Raw genomic sequence first — 18,289 nt, 5'->3', positions numbered from 1 at the left:
ATCTGCCACCTGGATTGGGCATTCACTCCCCCTTCGATCTCAAACTCGAATGTAACCACAGAATGGTTGGAGAAGGGGTTGATCCCTATGTAGGTATCTAAAACCCTTAGGGACCGTGAACTGAGGAAAAAATCAATCCGTGAGGCTGTATGAAATTGGTTAGAGTAGCATGTGAATTCGGCTGCAGAAGGATTACAGAGCCACCATTGATCTACTAATGAATGTTCCTGCTTTAGGGCTTCTAGGAGTTTCTTAGTTTGGGGTTTCAACTCTTTTTTATTTTTATTTGAAGTGTCCTTCTTCAGGTCTTGAATAAAATTGAAATCCACACCTATCCCTATTTTCCCCGGGTCCCTCTAAGTAGTTCGGTAATCCTGAGCAGTAGGGAAGTATTGTCAACTATAGGACCATAATAGCTTATAAAGTTGAAAAACACCCCATTCAACTTAGCCTCAACCCAGATCCATCGCCCAAGCGGGTCCCTCCTAATTTTCCCGAACTCCCAAGGAAGATTGCGGCTAAAATAATTGCCACACCTCCTTTAGCTAGACCAGCGGAGGCAAAAAACACATGCGAAAAATATCTGGGGAGATACATTTTGGGAAAATTCGACTTCAAATGGGTAACCTGAAAAAATAAAACCTGTGGGGAACAGGAAATTAACCACCTTATGAATGCTCCATATTTAGACTTATTTAATATCCAATTGACATTGATAGATAGAATACGACTTTTCTACAATTGTTGTTCACATCCTGCAGTACTGGAAACCAAATCAAAAGAATGTCTTTTCTGTCCTTGAGAGATGCCTAGACAGTCTCTCTGTACCCGTGGTAGCACATATTTTGTGTTACCAGTCAACAGTTCCATGCATTTTGGATTGCTGTCACTGTCTTACAGTCGCCATTTGGCGGTTCCGAGGAGTTTGATTATCAATGGGCATTCTTTGCCGTGTATGAATTCCAAGGTTTCTAGTCTGAAATCTAAGAGCACGATTTCTGGGTCATCTGGTATTGTTTTTTTTTTATATCTGCTAGTATCTCTTTCCAAAAATATGAATATTTTGAGCATTTCCACCAGTGCCCATACTCCCTCCTTCAAGAATCAATTGAGTCTCTGTGGGGTAAGATACTAATTTATCAACACCTTAATATCAGATTCCCTGTAAAGGGCACATTTAATAATACATGTTATTCTCCATAAGGTTTACCACAAAATGTTAGGGATGTCCTTTCCTAGTTTTGGCTCTAACTTCTCATATAGGCCTGTATTTGCAAACTCACAGGAGGTGCCCATTGCAATAAATGTCTGCCAATATTCTGCCATCTTTTATAATCAACCCGCTCCTTCGCTGGCATGAAATCTGTATTATAGATACCAAACTCATCTCCTGGTTAGGCGTAACAATCCCAAGGTGCACAGCCCGTAGGCCAATGTGAATCCAGCTATAATTACACTTGTTATTGTTCATCCTTTCTTTGATCATTTTTATCCATTTTAATCCATATTTAATCCAATTAGAACAAACGAAACATTAATATTATCATCTTCCATGTTTACGACCAGTGGCGTAGGTAAGGGGGTATGGTGGCTGCGGGCCGCCCCGGGTGTCATCACTTGGGGGAGTGACAAAATGCTCTGATGGGGGTGACAAAATGGCAAAACTATGTGTAACTATCTTTTTTTCCTTTTTTTAATAATTTCAATTTGGGTGAGGGGTGACAAGAAAGTTTCCGCACCGGGTACCACCTGACCTTACTATGCCACTGTTTACGACTATCATAAACACCACCAGAATGCCAATACTGTTCTCTTTTTACTCCATTATTTGTGGAAGGGACACATAAACCAACTTAATATGACACCAAACACTTTGTTTTCTTTAATTTTTGATTTTTTGAAAATTGAATATTTCATTCACATATCAAAACAAATTTAAACAATCTACACGTCATATTCACAAACCACACCCACCATTTTTACAAATAACACATAAACATTTTTAACATGACCTAGACACAACATGAAAAAAACATAAAAAGATAATTCCTAACAATTGTTTTTTAAAGAAACACAATACATACAAACGCATTTATATACATACAGCAAAACACCTTTTTTGCACCTTTGGATTTGATTCACTAAGTAATATATATATACTGTTTACGACTAAGCACATCTCAATTTCTGTGGGTGTAAACTGCATTGGGTGTTGAGCATCTATGAATGAAATGTGGATTGTTAAATACGAAGGTAGCAATATTGACGATTGTCACACAGTGGAATAATCGTGTTGGTAATAAATCATGGAAGATGTGAATATTAAGGTTTTGTTTGTTCGAACTGGATTAAATATGGATTAAATTGGCTAAAAGGGATAAAAGAAAGGATGAACGATTACAAGTGTAATTATCTCTGGATTCGCGTTGGCCTACGGGCCTTTTCAAGGGCGGTGCACCTTGGGACTGATACGCCTAACCAGGCAGTGAGTTTGGTATCTATAATGAATAGCATGGTTTCGGCAGAGCACACACCAGGTGCTGCACACCATACAGTGCGTGCCATAAAGTGAAGTAAAAATGGTATAAATTATGAAAAAAAACAGAGTGTGCATTATTTCAATAATTTGATAAATATGAAATCTGGATTACCATAGACAGGCTTCAGTGACAGTAACTTTATTAGGCTCCTCGTGTTTGCAATGTTGCCCCATGTGTTTAGAGTTAAACTATTGATCTGACTGAAAAATAATCTTTGTAGCCTTGCATCTTAAGGAGGTAAAAAATATATCATAACTTTCTGTTAGCTATGGCTCTGTCCATATGCACCCGGTGGCACCACAGACTTAAGGGGCCACTCCCTGAGGATCCTCAATGGTGAGGCTCAAAAGTAAGTTCATATCTGGGATTGCTAAACCACCTTTAATCCTAGCCATTATTAGCACTCTTTTGAGATTGTTACTCGTTCCCCTCACCACAAGAATGTTAAGAGATGCTTTTGTAGCATTTTAAATGTTACCGTTTTAACCAGAGCCTCTCTTCTCAGCCAGATACAAGGAGTTTGTCCCCCTCATACATTTACTCCACTTTACCTCGCACGGTTATTGCAGCACTCATCTTGCCTCGTAGATCAGGTAAGAAATGATTATTTATTTGCTATTTCACTTTGACAAAACTTAGCTTTGAAATGTACTGGAGTTTTGAACGGTGCAAAAGGGGTATTTACAGCTGGCACTTGCATTAATGGAGGGGGGAGATAATATGGTGAGTGTGGGGTGGAACCAGTGATTGCTGCCAGGAATGGAATATAATGAACCCACTAGAGTGTAAGAGCATGATATATATTTTGGCGGACAGTACACTCCGTCACAAACGTGAGGTGTATCACACCTTTACACTTACTCACAAACATGAATGGTATCACACCTTCTGCATTACAAGTGCTGTAGGATATAATGCACTTGTATTTTGATTGACTGGATATCCAGTCTGCCAGGATGTAAGCTCAAAATCATTGACGGTGTCCATGCCCATTTCAATCCCTCATTACCTATCATGTGGCATTTCGCAGGGCTCCCTATGGAGCGTGTCTCTTGCTGATGTAAATGCAATGACGTTGGCCAGCCTGAGTAGATATTATGGTTTCACATTTCACTCATAAGCTAATGACACTCCAGTTATACGGAGCTTAAAAGGAACTGCCACTAACACTTTATCCCACTTTAGAGACTATAACCGACAGAGCAAAACTAAAGGCCAGAATGTTAAACTTAACATGGATGAATTCAGAGATCTACATTTAGGAGGTCTAAGTGATCAGCAATGGGGCACCCAAGGGTGGTTCACAAACAGAGGTGTCCATCTGCCACAGTAGGCAAACTGGCCTTAAGGGCAATCCTGATCTTCCACTACATCCAAATATATTTGACGCCAAAGCTTTCTCAGCTGCTTCATAAGTCATTAGAAGATTTTGGTATTTTTTCGACTTCACAGAACTTTTTTTTTTCAGGTGCTCTGAGTCAGCAGGTTTGGAGCACATAGACAGTCATTCTTACAATTTGCCCCGTTGTAATATCACAGGATTCCCCAGTATCACAGAGAAGAGGACTACAGCAAAATCTCAGCCCATATACTTCTGAACAACTCAACAGATATGACACCTTGAAGCATGACATACTGCTGAGTAAAACCAGTGAATGGCATACTGCTGAGTAAAATAAATGAATGCCATGCTGCTGAGTAAAATCTGTGAATGGCATACTGCTGAGTAAAATAAATGAATGGCATGCTGCTAAGTAAAATCCGTGAATGGCATTCTGCTGAGTAAAATGAATGAATGTCATGCTGCTGAGTAAAATCCGCGAATGCCATACTGCTGAGTAACATGAATGAATGGCATGCTGCTGAGTAAAATCCGCCAATGGCATACTGCTGAGTAAAATGAATGAATGGAATGCTGCTGAGTAAAATCAGCGAATGGCATACTGCTGAGTAAAATGAATGAATGGAATACTGCTGAGTAAAATCAGCCAATGGCTTACTGCTGAGTGAAACCAGTGAATGGCATACTGCTGAGTAAAATAAATGAATGCCATGCTGCTGAGTAAAATCTGTGAATGGCTTTCTGCTGTGTAAAATCAATGAATGGCATGCTGCTGAGTGAAATCTGCGAATGGCTTTCTGCTGAGTAAAATGAACGAATGTCATGCTGCTGAGTGAAATCTGCGAATGGCATACTGCTGAGTAAAATGAATGAATGGAATGCTGCTGAGTAAAATCCGCGAATGGCATACTGCTGAGTAAAATGAATGAATGGAATGCTGCTGAGTAAAATCAGCCAATGGCATACTGCTGAGTAAAACCAATAATTGGCATATTGCTGAGTAAAATCCGTGAATGGCGTTCTGCTGTGTAAAATCAATGAATGGCATGCTGCTGAGTAAAATCCGTGAATGGCATACTGCTGAGTAAAATGAATGAATAGCATACTGCTGAGTAAAATCCGTGAATGGCATACTGCTGAGTAAATTAAATGTATGGAATGCTGCTGAGTAAAATCAGCGAATGGCATACTGCCGAGTAAAAGGAATGAATGGCATGCTGCTGAGTGAAATCAGCAAATGGCATACTGCTGGGTAAAATGAATGAATGGTAGGCTGCTGAGTAAAATCAGCGAATGGCATACTGTTGGGTTAAAGGAATGAATGGCATGCTGCTGAGTAATATCTGTGAATGGCATACTGTTGGGTAAAATGAATGAATGGTAGGCTGCTGAGTAAAATCAGCGAATGGCTTACTGCTGGATAAAATGAATGAATGGCATGCTGCTGAGTAAAATCAGCGAATGGCATACTGCTGAGTAAAGGAATGAATGGCATGCTGCTGAGTAAAATAAGCGAATGGCATACTGCTGAGTAAAATGAATGAATGGCATGCTTCTGAATAAAATCAGCGTATGGCATACTGCTGAGTAAAATGAATGAATGGCATGCTTCTGAATAAAATCAGCGTATGGCATACTACTGTGTAAAATGAATGAATGGAATACTGCTGAGTAAAATCAGCGAATAGCATACTGCTGAGTAAAATCAATGAATGGCAACTTGCTGAGTAAAATCAATGACTGGCATACTGCTGAGTAAAATCAATGAATGGCATACTGCTGAGTAAAATCAATGACTGGCATACTGCTGAGTAAAAAGAATGAATGGCATACTGCTGAGTAAAATAAGTGATTGGTATACTGCTGAGAACAAATAATGAATGGCACACTGCTGAGTAAAAAGAATGAATGGGATACTGCTGGATACATTTAATGAATGGCATACTGCAGGGTAAAATCAGTAAATGGCTTACTGCTGGGTAAAATGAATGAATGGAATGCTGCTAAGTACAATCAGCGAATGGCATACTGCTGAGTAAAATTAATGAATGGCATGCTGCTGAGTAAAATCAGCAAATGGCTTACTGCTGCGTAAAGTGAATGAATGGCATGCTGCTGAGTAAAATCAGCGACTGGCCTACTGTTGGGTAAAATCAATGAATGACATGCTGCTGAGTAAAATCAGCGAATGGCATACTGCTGAGTAAAATGAATGAATGGAATATTGCTGAGTAAAATCAGCGAATGGCATACTGCTGAGCAAAATCAATGAATGGCATACTGCTGAGTAAAAGCAATGAATGGCATACTGCTGAGTAAAATCAATGAATGGCATACTGCTGAAAATGCAGTAAATGGCATACTGCTGCGTAAAAAGAAGGAATTGCATACTGCTTAGTAAAATAAGTGACTGTCATACTGATGAGTACAAAGAATGAATTGCATACTGCTGAGTAAAAAGAATGAATGTGATACTGCTGGATAAATTTAACGAATGGCATACTGCAGGGTAAAATCACTGAATGTGCTGAAGTCCCTGGCTCCGTCTTAGGAAAGAGCTGGTGCTTTCTCTACAACCGAATCCAGAAAGTTTGAATTGACTCTTTAGTTTCTTCTTTTTAGAATGACTCGAGTGTCATATCACAGGGGCCTTCTCTTTCTTGCCTGCTATACAATATTTATATGTGCCCATTAGCGTCTCTGCTAGAACATTACCAGGTACACCTCTACATGTATGCCCATAAAAATCAAATCCTCTTTTACCTACAAAACATGAATGTGAATCCAACCAAACTATACTACTCCTTTCCTCAGAGAAAGAGAGTTTGCTGTGCCTGACCACAGCCAGGACAGAGCTCTTAAATGTGGGAGGACAAGAATACCTCACACTGCCATCAGGGGGCCTCCACCTTAAGACCATCACCGTCCAGTGCATGCAAATATTGAAACATCGGTTTCATACTCAACTTCAAGTTCCTTTCATTCCTCAGAGGTATCAGTCATTTAAAACATTTACCTTCAATTCTACCTACTTTAGAAAAGCCATTGCCTGTTAGTACCTGACCACCTGGTGGAGATAACCAGCTTAGACTAATGGTTAGTTTCGAAGGGGAACATAATGACAGGCTTCAAAGCTTCCACAACTCCGTGTCTAGATATTGCCTGCAAGTCAAGCAATATAATATCAATTCAGCTGTGTCTTCTAGTAGAAGCAAGATTCGCAGTTCTATGCACCGTGTTAAATGTTTACTGGGGCAGAACTGCAAGATACCTATAGAGACGGTTTCCCTTTTATGTGGTAAACAGAAACCTGTGATCAGCAGGGTCAAATGTTGTCTCTCGATAAGCCTTTAGACGGAATGGACATGGAGTCAGAGCTCTGTAAGTCCAGGAGAGCAGACTGTGGAACTTGCTGAACCCAAGGTGACACACAATTTCATTCTTTTCAAGGAAGACTTCTAACCGAAAGCCTCCCTCATACATTCAGCAAAATTCTTCACTTTGACTGAAGAATATTAAAGTAAGGCCCTATCTTCACAAATTGGACTTCACCTCTCCATTTCCGTAGTTCACATTGTACTCTGATTTAGCCTTAAAGAGAAAAGTAGAGCAATAGAAAAGTCTCAATTAGCAAAAACTGTAAACACAAGAACGAGAGCTCAATTGTGGTTATTCTATAATGATGTCTGAAGCTTCTCTGCTGAGGCAATGTATGGTTGGAACGAGTTTGCTAAATACCGTTCGATTTAGCAGTAAGTATTGTAAATGAATCAATTCAAATTCCTTCAAAAGACTCTCATAGTGCTGGTAAATGTTTTTTAAGACGTGGGACTCAATCTGTAAGAAGAACAGCCCGAGGAGCATCTGGGGAGGAGGGTGGTGTTTACTGTCCCTTTGCCATACGGGCCAATGCATTGCAATACCTCGACCACCGTCTCACTGTTTACACAATGATTTGCCTCTGGTTTGGTTGTCCTCTTTGTTTTAAATCATTTTAATCTACAATGTTCTACAAATTGCATAGGCTTCTGCAGACCATGTGTTCACGATAAACTCTGCTTTTGAAACTTCTGAATTACTTTCCTTGTCTATGGGTCAGATGTGTCATTTTCAATGATAAGTTACACAGGTTAGACTATAGGTATAAACAACATTTTATCCGGGGTCAAAATATACATCCTATCTTGTGACCAAGGCTGAATTGAGGGACACACTCAGAATGAGGGCCTTAGAGTCTATCGAGTGTGACAAATGTCTTGTACTGTATCTGTGCTGCTTTCTCAATTCCACCTCTTGGAGCTAGCCTTAATAGCTTGGTATCATTTCCTTTGGAGAGTTAAGTGTACATTGGTTATCCAAATGGAATGAGATGATTTTGAGACATTAACGCTAAACAACAATGACCACGATGGATGTCGTCCAAAAACAGTCTACTGTCCCAGGCCCCAGAGAGAAAAAGGCATTTATTCCGAAACACTGGGAGTGCTTGTGCTTGCAAACAGACTACTAGAAAGTGAGTGTTATAGACAGAACTTTGATGGAACCAAACGACATGGTTTATATTCACGGCCTACCCATGTAACCAAATCGAATGCTCTTGTCGAATTGCTTTTCGGTGGAGAAGTGTGGCTCAGGGGTTAGAGGCGGCAGACCCGGAATCTGAGATCGGTCCTGGACCAGGGTTCAATTCCCTGCCCTGGCGGGTCTTGGGCTAAAAATTCCACGGACTCGATAATTCTCGTCCCGGTGCCTCCTCGACTCACGGGTTCACACTCTGCAACTCTGGGCAACAGCTTGCTTAATCTCCACAACGGCCCCTCGGCGGGATGCCTGACTTTCACCTTGTGGATACCCTGCTATCTCACAGGAGAATATCAGGAAGGGTTCCCTAAGCAAGCGCCGGGAAACCCACTGCGGGTAGCTGAGCGCTATATAAGCTCAACTACATTTAACATTTACATTTTGTAACATATTCCTCTCTTCTTTTTTCCTAGAAAGATTGGAAATACTTAGATTTAGGCTTAACACTGGCAGTAAGAGTGTGGCAGGAAAACCTGACGGGAACCCTCAATATATTCAATAGTATTGCTCTGGAACACATCTCTAGGTCCCTAACCTCATAGCCTACTCATTAAATTGTGGTACAGTACTGACCTCGAAAGAAACAGCCCTGTGCTGCAATAGTGACTTACCTACTTGGCCAAATTGTTTACTATTGGACAGATCATTTTTCGCTAAGAGTTTCACCCCTTATCAGCCGTTGAGTGGAAATGGTAATAAATGTTAATTACAAGAAAGGAATGATCAAGGGCCTTTTCTGAGGATAAGATTGAAGTGCGTTTTTTATTCAGACAAGCTTATGAGTTAAACTTAGTGTTTTGTATAAATTAGGGGTGGTTAACAGGCCATGATGGCATGCCCCTCAATTGTACCAGACTACTGAAAATAATACTCTATTTAGTGTAATGTTTTCCCTATGTTTTTTACATTAACTTCACAATAACACGAGAGGTAAATACTAAATGTTCTACACATGCCTCGGTAGTACCAAAAAGATGCTCAGAATCAAACAGTGTTATCTTCCTTTCATAGACAGTAAAAAGAGTCATATTACTAATTCAACACGTAACATTGTCTGGCGGGCATTCGAAAAGTTCTCTGACAGTTTAAGGTTATTCCCTAGCAAGGTCGGGTCTGCTCTGCTGTAAGTGGTCAGATTCCTCCTTAACAGCGACTCTAAAGGTAAAGGTGCCCCTGGCGCCATTGTGCAAGCCAGCTCCTGTGCTACGAAAAAACACAGGCTGGTAGGGCTATGCGAGTTTAAAGATGGTCCTGTCTGCCTGACTTTAGTCACTCCACATTGTCTACGGTCAGCCTGGGAATCCTCAGCTCCGTGCTGCTGTGTACTAGGCGACCCCATGAAAAGGACAGGAGGGCCGCACGAGCGCAATGAAGAGCCCCGGGTTACATGATGCATTGAGGTCTGTGAGTCAACAGGACGGCGGGCAGGCACTCGATAACTGCGACTCAGGACAGTTTGATGTTTGGCGTTTTTCAAATGTGAGGTGTGCAGTTTAGCCATCATATCATTATAGAAATGCTACACGTTTGCTTCCAAAAAATGTAACCATCTATTAATATAAATGATATATCTCGACGATGAAGGCTGCTCCCACCCCTGAGTGAGCTGTGGAGTCATTGCAATTTTCAGAGTTTCATCTATTCCCGGACAGACAGATTGGGTGAGCACCGGGGTCTAGATTGACTGACGGTCTGGGCCGCCTGTGATTTCGCCCCGTCTGGCTAATTAGCCCTTAAACATCAAGTCGACAATTAATGCCGATAATATAAATACCAAAACACGGTATGTATATTCACCATTCCCGTAAGTATCCTCTCCATGGTTACGCAATATTCTGAACGCTTTATGGCGGTCAGGCCCCATTTCCTGGTGAACCTCTCAGGTAGCAGCTTCGACCTCGCCTCCTCCCCCGCCACCGCCCACATTTAATCTTACAGGCAAAACGTGTATAATGATGCAAAAAATTCACCACCGTATTGTGGTAATATATGGAAACCAATCAGCCTTCAGCCACATACGAACAGAGACAAAGCGAAAGAGAGAGAAAGAGAGAACAAGAGAAGGAGAAATAAAAAGAAACAGAAGGAGAAATGGAAGGGAAATTGAAAGGAGAGAAAAAGAAAGTGGAAGATAGAGAGTGTGAGTGAGGGAAAAATAAGTAAGTGTAACATATAGAGCTAGAATACTTGGATCTTACGTAAAGAAATGTATGGTTTGATGGCTGTTTGTTCTGCCTTTAAGGTGAAGCTACTGAAGTGGTGTCTCTCCAGTTCTATATAGTCTTGTCATGTCCTGTGTTGGCTAGAATAATGTGGTGAAGAGTATTAATGGGATGACGAGCAGCCAGTGAGCGTGAGGGGATCTGTCATCACAGGCCCATGACTGATGACTTCTCATCAATGAAATCCTGAGAAAATCATGTTTGCAATGGAATGAGTGTGCCCCAGGCTGCCAATAATCTAGGAAGCTCTTAGCACTACAGTGAGCTGAGGGTTGTGATTTAATCTACAATCGTTGCTGGGTAAGAACCATTAGGCAGACATTGCTAAAGCTGGGGATCTAGGAAGAGCTGTTTCTGAGTGTCACGAGGTGTCCGCTGTTGCCAGCAACACTGGATTGGGAGAACGACTAGATAAGGTACCAAAGAAGAGATCACCCTATGAAAAAGCTGCTAGGAATCTGCAAACCCATGTCCAATCCTATCTTAATGGACAGCCAGTACACATGTTGTCTACATCAATAGTTCATACTAATTGAGTAATATAAACAGACTCACTGTGCCTCTCCTTGTGAGACTTTCATCCACTTTTGGTCCTGTACGTCTAGCTTTTTCTCAATATCTATCTCTGCAAACATCTGTTGGGTCCACTCCCTCAATTACAGTAATTCAACACCTCAAACTCCCTTGTCTATGGACTTGAGTGTGTCACCATGAAAGACACGAGCAAGGATTTCAAATCCTTTCTCGTGGTCAAATCAATAAATGTAGATGTACACCCGTTTATGGGCTACTAACACCAAGGCACATATTTATCAATGTTTTACATTGTTCTTGCAGCACACAATGCAATATAGGGCGACACAAAACCTATAATGAGATTCATGAATGCACTTAAGGCCACCTTGCATGGCTCTGTTTGGCTTGATAAATCTGGAGAAGTGTAAGGCAGCACAAGCCACAGCCTTGTGTTACTCTGCCCGGGGAAGGTGTTCATGGGTGGGGTGTGCGTGTTTCCATGCATCCACCCATGGATTTTTACGCAAACCAGATCTACCAAGAATGGCAAACCAGGGAATGCATCACAATGCTACGCCTTTCCAGAATAGGTGTAACAAGGAGAAATATCTTTACTTCTCCTCATTGTTTCCTCTTACAAAAGAGGGAAACACATCTGAGTATTGTTTTTGTGCATAAAGATGGCCCTTCCTGCACAAAAAAAGTTCAGCCCACAACCCAGGCACCCTTGCTCAATGGCACAAGGGAGCCTGCATTGGTGCAAGGCAGCAGTTTGTGTGCCAGCACAAGAGGAGGACCGGAATGCACCACATAATATTAAATATGTTGCATTTATGCCCTTTCACGCAGTCTAAGGAGTGCAGTTGCGTTGTGTGAAACCTTGATAAAATGGCCCCCAATCTATAAGTTTCTTTTACTGACTGCTGCTTTCAGCTGCAGCTCCTGCAGGTAAGCTCGTGGGTGGGGTGGTGGGGGGTGGTGCAGGGCGGGTGGTGGGTAGTTGACAGATGACGGAAAAAGATTTTTTTATTTATTTTCATGAGTCCGTCATCTGTCGATTTCCGCAGGAGCCGTGGCTGGGTGCTTCAGCACTGACTTTGTGCAGTAAAAAACCAAGGCCCACATTAAAATCCATTACATTTATCAATTTCTCTGTCCCAGAACCTTGAAGCTAAAGCCAGGGCTCAAGTCCTAAAAAAGAAGTGGGGGGATGCTGACGTCACGAAAGGAAGTGACGTCACGAAAGGTGGCTTGCACCCTCAGACTCATTGCCGCCCCTCGCTCACCCCTTAGAGGCGATTGCATCAGAGAAGCCAGCGTGTGAGCAGCGTTCTGAATCAGCTCCGATCTCGCCCCAGAGAGGCCAAAGAGTGAATGTGTGGTTCCATTTGCTCCAGTAATCGAGCTCCCGGTAAAAGAAGTGGGGGGACGCCGTCCACCCGTGTGGTACCCCGACTTGAGCCCTGGCTAAAGCCCCCTCAAGCCCCACTCCAATCTGCTCCTGAACGGATGGGTCTCCTCACAGGAGACTTCTGGCCTTAATGCTGAAACTGCAAGCATTCTGGGGCAAATGCCTTGGCGTGTGTGCTTGTTTAATGTAGCATTAGCACCGACTCCTCTCAACTGATTCATGAAATGGCCATCTATTAACCTCATGAACTTCCTTTGACGCATATTGCAAATTATGAATGGACGTGACTCACTGTGGTGTTTGGTGCAGTTGAGTTTAGTCTTCACACTGCAAGTATCAGTGGGTGCTCACTGCCACGTCCTCTCTGCTTTCAGTGATAGTTCACTGCAAACAGTGGGACTCTGACTGACCAGGTGACTAGTGGAAGAAAGGGGAGCAGGACACAAACCATGGCCTGGTTTTCCCAGGGGGCTTTGCATCTCTCCACAGTATACATAGAAATTAAGGAATGCGCCTAAAAGCTTCCCACCGAGGCCTCCAGTCACGACGTGAGGAGTGGGAAATCAGTCTGACTCTTCACTGCTTGATATGTGTCCAGAGAGTTGAGCTAAAATCCACCTCCCTGGATTACCTCAGTCGAGAAATGTAGGACATATTTTTATGAAAGCCAGGCTCTAGCAACTTCTAAATGAGATATTAATGCTACGCTTCAATGTATAGAGCTTGTCTCAGTGTGTTTACTTGTGTGTTTCTCTGTGAGTGCGCATGCGTGTGTGACAGTGTGTATATGTGTGTGTTCATGTTTGATCATGCATGTTTGTATGTGTAAGAGTGTGTTCACGCAGGAGCGCATGCATTCATGTGCTATTGCATGCTGGTGGGTTAGTGTGCATAGTGTAAGTGCATGGTACGTGCGTGTCTGCTCTTGCATATATGCATGCATGTGCAAGCCAGTGTGTGCGCTTTTGTGTCAGTGCATGTGGTGTGTGTCCGTGGCGTAATGCAAAATGATACTCCCCTCCAGGGTCTGGTGAGGACCCTAATACCCCATCTCTCTCAGCTATTCCCTGTGTGTGGGGGTGCGTGTGTGCGTGCGTTGGTGTGTTCGCCAATGCTGCCTCAATGTCAGCCAGGGCTGGGCAGGAGTCCATCCAGCGTGAGCCGCAGCCCGGCCAGCTGGAATGCAGCACTGCATCGATTTCCTGCAACACTCCGATATTTCATTGCAGAGACCCAGACCGGCCTCTGGAGCCTCCACAGAGCGCCCTGTAAGAACTAATTACACATCCGGCGTCCCGCCGGAAAAGGGAAAAACCGAAGCCCGCACCCATCAATAAGCATAAACGAGTCGGCGTGAACTGTGGACGTCTGTGTGTGTGCGGAGCTGGGCGGCTTCGCTGCAGCCCGCACCGCCAGCCAAGTGCGCACGCTTAAAAAGCAGCCACCCCTTTCAGAGAGCAAGCAGGGACGAGCACCCGCGCGGAACAGGCGGGATAGGATTCTGAGACACAAGCCTGCTGGCGTTGCTGCAATCCTCTCTCTATGGGGCAGCCCCTTGAAACACGTGCCATAGGAGCCCCAGCCTCCAGCAGGGCCGTGCACGAGGCGGTGCGCCTCGCGGCCAGAGGCTGGACTGCACGGTTTGCCCAGGGTGGTGATGGAGGGGGGCAGCTGGGCCTCACGGGCGGGGTATCTGCGCCACACTCTGCACAGGCGCCTGTTGCCTGTGCCTGCATGTGCACTTGGGGGAGGCGGAGGGATTCGAGGCTGTGTGAAGGGACTGTGGGATCGACACATCTTATAGGAAGCAGTAGAAATGCTGTATATTGATAAATGCCGACTTTCTCGCGAGATACCGTGTGAAGACATTATCGGGGCCTGGGTCTTCGTTTTTGTTTCCACCAATATCGGGAATAATGCGGTTCGTGCGAGTCTGGATAAATGACTGGATTTACCCCGCATCGAAATACTGCTTGCTGCAAGCCATGTTTTGTTTCATTTAAACAAGAACATGCAACGTGATGTGGTGTTGAAGTTGAAGCCTCTTGGGTTATAGAGCAGAATCTGAGCGCATCCAAAGAAACGTTATTTATCTTGCATTTTATGCATTATCGTCGACGCCGTTTAATAGGATGATTTTGAGACTGCCGACAAGAGATGGGTGTGGGCTGGAGGTGGTGTGGGAAAAGTAGAAATAAGTGATGGGGGTGTCAGGAGTGGGAGAGGATTGGTGGCAAATGTGAAGGGGCAAAAGAGGGATGTCAGACGGGTGTGGAGGGAATTGGAAAAAGAATCAAGGAGAGAAACAGAACAGGTGGACGGAGAAGGGAGACAGATGTTAGAGGGACACATTGGGAAAACGTCCTGGGAAAATGAGAACATAAGTCGGAAGGCATCAAACCGGGACGAAGGTGTGAAGAAGGGACGAAAAAGTGAGAATGTGAGACGGAGGAGGGACAGACAGAAAGATAGAACGTGCGTGACCAAGTTAAAGAGGGTGGAGAAACAGAGAGGATGGGAGTAGGACAGCAACAATGTTCATGGGAATCGAGAAAGAGGGGTGAACCACAGAATCTGAGAGTGTGGAAAGGGTTAGAGATAATAATAATGATAGAATAGGAAAAAGATAGAAAGAGGACGACAGAGGGGTGTGAGGAGGAATCCAGAACAAAATGTCATGCGTAAGAGAGGTAAGCGAAGAGGATAACAGAGAAAGAAAAATACAAACGAGAACCATAAAATCCAGCTGAGAATAGGAAGTGAAGATACAGTGAAAGGAGCGGGAAAGGCGCGACAGGCGGGAGAGAGCAACATGTGCATTTCTGAACATGCCTTTTTTCCACGGTGGTAACACAATGATGGGGAACTCATTGCATTCCGTCCCTGCAACTTTCTGTCCTGCTATGTGCCTGTTTATCTCTAAGCCGCCCTCCAGTGGGCCGCATTAGGCTCTCTGGGCACGTCCTCTGAATGGAGAGAGCTCTCCTGGTATTCGGCCTTGGAGGCATGTGTGAGCGCCGCCACCTCGCTCTGCTAACAGCTTCCCTCTCTGTCATCAAGGGATTATGCACCTGCCAAAGTTTTCAGAACCATGGAGAGCAGCCTCGAATCTCACAATGGCAATGTCAATGTTTGCAGAAAGCATTAATGACATGCACCATTTTATAGCACACGCACGCTAAAGTATCTATTGACATTTGAGCAATAAACAAACTATCTCCCAGCTCGAAAGTACTCATCTCAGCGACCCCCTAGGGAGGAAGGCCTGGGTGTCAGTGCAGGATACACATGTGTGGCCTGCGGGATTTCTCGGCTCTCTGGCGCAGGAGGGAACGCACCGCCCTAGCTCAAACGATACTGGTTATACATAAAGATTTGATAACTGTGTGCAGAATAGTGTACGAGGCGCCACGGCTCTTAGGTCACATGCAGGGCTTGCTGAATTGTTTATTTCGCCAGATCTGGCCGGGTTTCCGTTATTTCTGCATTTCAACGTGCCTTCTCCAACAGGTATCGTGAAACTTTCCTTGGAGCCAGCGGCACCTCTGAAGGCGTGAGCTGCCTTCACGCAACGCCTGCCCCCGCCGTAGGCTTCGGGTCCTCCTTGGGCCACTGGCTACTGCAAGCAGCGAACCTCCCGGAAGCGAAGGCCAAAAAGAAACTCGAAGGTGCCTGGCAGAATTTCCCCTCCACGGGGAGTCGCATCCTCCCCTCCACCCATCTCTCACAAGCAAGCACAGAGCAGGCGACGAAACAGCACTGCGTCCCTTCCCCTCCTCGCATCTGCATGCAAGCTTTATTGCACCAGGACCCAAGCTCTAGCGATTCAATTAAGCACGATTTTATGTGTGTGCAAACATGAGGAATATCACGTTTCCCTAAATTGTCTGGATTACGGGCACGCGGGCAGAGCTCGGAAGTCCCCGCGTAATTAGCAGGCACATTATCATTCCGTGCACGCTGCCCCGCACAAGATATAGTGCAGAGATAGCCTGTGATGAGCTCACCCTCTGCCCCTCTAAGATAAATTATATCTCTGCCAACCGACCCTCCAAGCAGTGCTAATGGACAGCCCCGGCAGCGGTGTGCCAATAACCTGCTTCAAATGGGCATCCCTTTCACAGGTCGCCCCCCGCCTCGCCCCCACCGACAATGGCTCTCACACTACAAACTGCGCGGCTCTAGTGGGAGCCACGCTCACTATCAGGGGATTAATATTGTCTAGCAGACACCCGACGACAGCCTCCGCGCGAGACGGGTCCCTCCTCAGAATGTAATCACTGCCAAGCCCCAGGGGTGGCCCCGGCACGTATTTAAGAGGGATGGATTGTCCGGGGCTCTGCGATGCTGCTAAGAATCCAATCGCGCTGTGATCCATATTTCACTGTCATCGTCATGTTCTCATCTGCGCCAAAGCAGCCGGTCCCAGCAACGCACCCTCTTTAGATTGCATGTATGCACCGGTGTGACGTGCCCGTGACACGTCCAGGTGCCCAGACCCGCGCGGACACCCCCTCCCCACGGTCCCAGCCAGATAACGGGTCGCTCCCCCAGCTGCCGTTAGTCATCGGGGAAGTGTCATTTATGCACAAATGAATGCAGCCTTGAAGGGTGAGCGCGCGTCTCCGCGGCCTTAATCACCGCAGCCGAGCAGGAAGGCACCCACACCTCCATATGTGTGCGATCTGCCATGCCTGCGGCGTGCCTGCCAGGCTCACATGTGGCGCCCCCTTCACGCGGGCACGGCAGCTCGTTTCTACACCTGACGCCGTTTCAACTTTCCTGATCCACACACTGCAAAATACACAGTAATTGCAGTAACCCCCCAAATTGGCCCTTCCTCCTCTGCGATTAAAGCCACATAACTTATTCAGCTGAAACAAAAGCGTTACATTCCAAATCCACCTTAATGAACTACATGGATGCTATAGGAACCAGCTCACGTCTTCACGCGAGCATACTGCAAGAATATTTATTGAGCCAGCCTCAATCACTGCATTGAAAGCAAGGCAGGCACAGCAAATGCACATCCTAGCTCAAAAACAGCTCGAAATAAATGCACCCCTGCCCACAGACAATGCAAATCAAATATAAATCTTCTTCAGACCGCTTCCTGGTGGCTAATAGGGGGTGAGATCAATAGCAGAGGGGGAACCTACCTTCTGCACACGAAAGCATCATGAAAAAGACAAGGTTCCAACATGTAAATCCACTTGTAAGCCCCATTGTGTTGTAGCAGGTGAAGTCCAGCCGACCGCATTCAATGCATTCCCGTACGCACAGGTCCCTGTCTGATGCCCGGCAGCCCCCGTGCGCCCTGTGTGCCCCTCTGCAGCTGGCTTTCATGTCTTCCCTGGAGCTCCCGGTCCGCCTCGCTCCGGCTCTCCCTCCCCTCGGCCAGGCGCGGTGTGCAGTTGTTGCCGCTGGTGCCGGGTGCGCGGTCACAGCGCGATGTGAATGGTGCTTCTGTGATACCACAGCAACCTTGACGAGGACTCAACCATCTCCATCCGGCGGGGGCAGCAAGTCTCAGCTGCTCCAGACTGAGCTCGCTCCTTCCTGCCGGCTCCCTCCACACTCCGGCGCTGGCAAGCGCCCCAGCCTAGCAGCAGAGGAGACGGCAGCGGCAGAGAGAGAGAGGCAGGCAGAGGCAGCGAGCGGCAGACTCCGAGCAGAG

At 45.2% G+C, this 18,289-nt stretch overlaps 1 protein-coding gene across 1 annotated transcript in view; it reads right to left on the bottom strand.

Annotated features, from left to right (window-relative positions):
* The window catches only part of CSMD3 (CUB and Sushi multiple domains 3), a 3,006,114-nt gene extending 2,988,235 nt beyond the window's left edge, over positions 1-17,879 (bottom strand). The window contains exon 1 of the mRNA XM_078686868.1: positions 17,772-17,879. Coding sequence (XP_078542994.1) covers positions 17,772-17,838 — 67 coding nt within the window. The 5' untranslated portion in view covers positions 17,839-17,879. The remainder of the gene's footprint in view (positions 1-17,771) is intronic.
* Positions 17,880-18,289: the final 410 nt, after the last annotated feature.

Source organism: Lissotriton helveticus, chromosome 4_1 (genome assembly GCF_964261635.1).
Source record: "Lissotriton helveticus chromosome 4_1, aLisHel1.1, whole genome shotgun sequence".
Lineage (NCBI taxonomy): Eukaryota > Metazoa > Chordata > Amphibia > Caudata > Salamandridae > Lissotriton > Lissotriton helveticus.
This window is presented reverse-complemented; position numbering and strand designations above follow the sequence as displayed.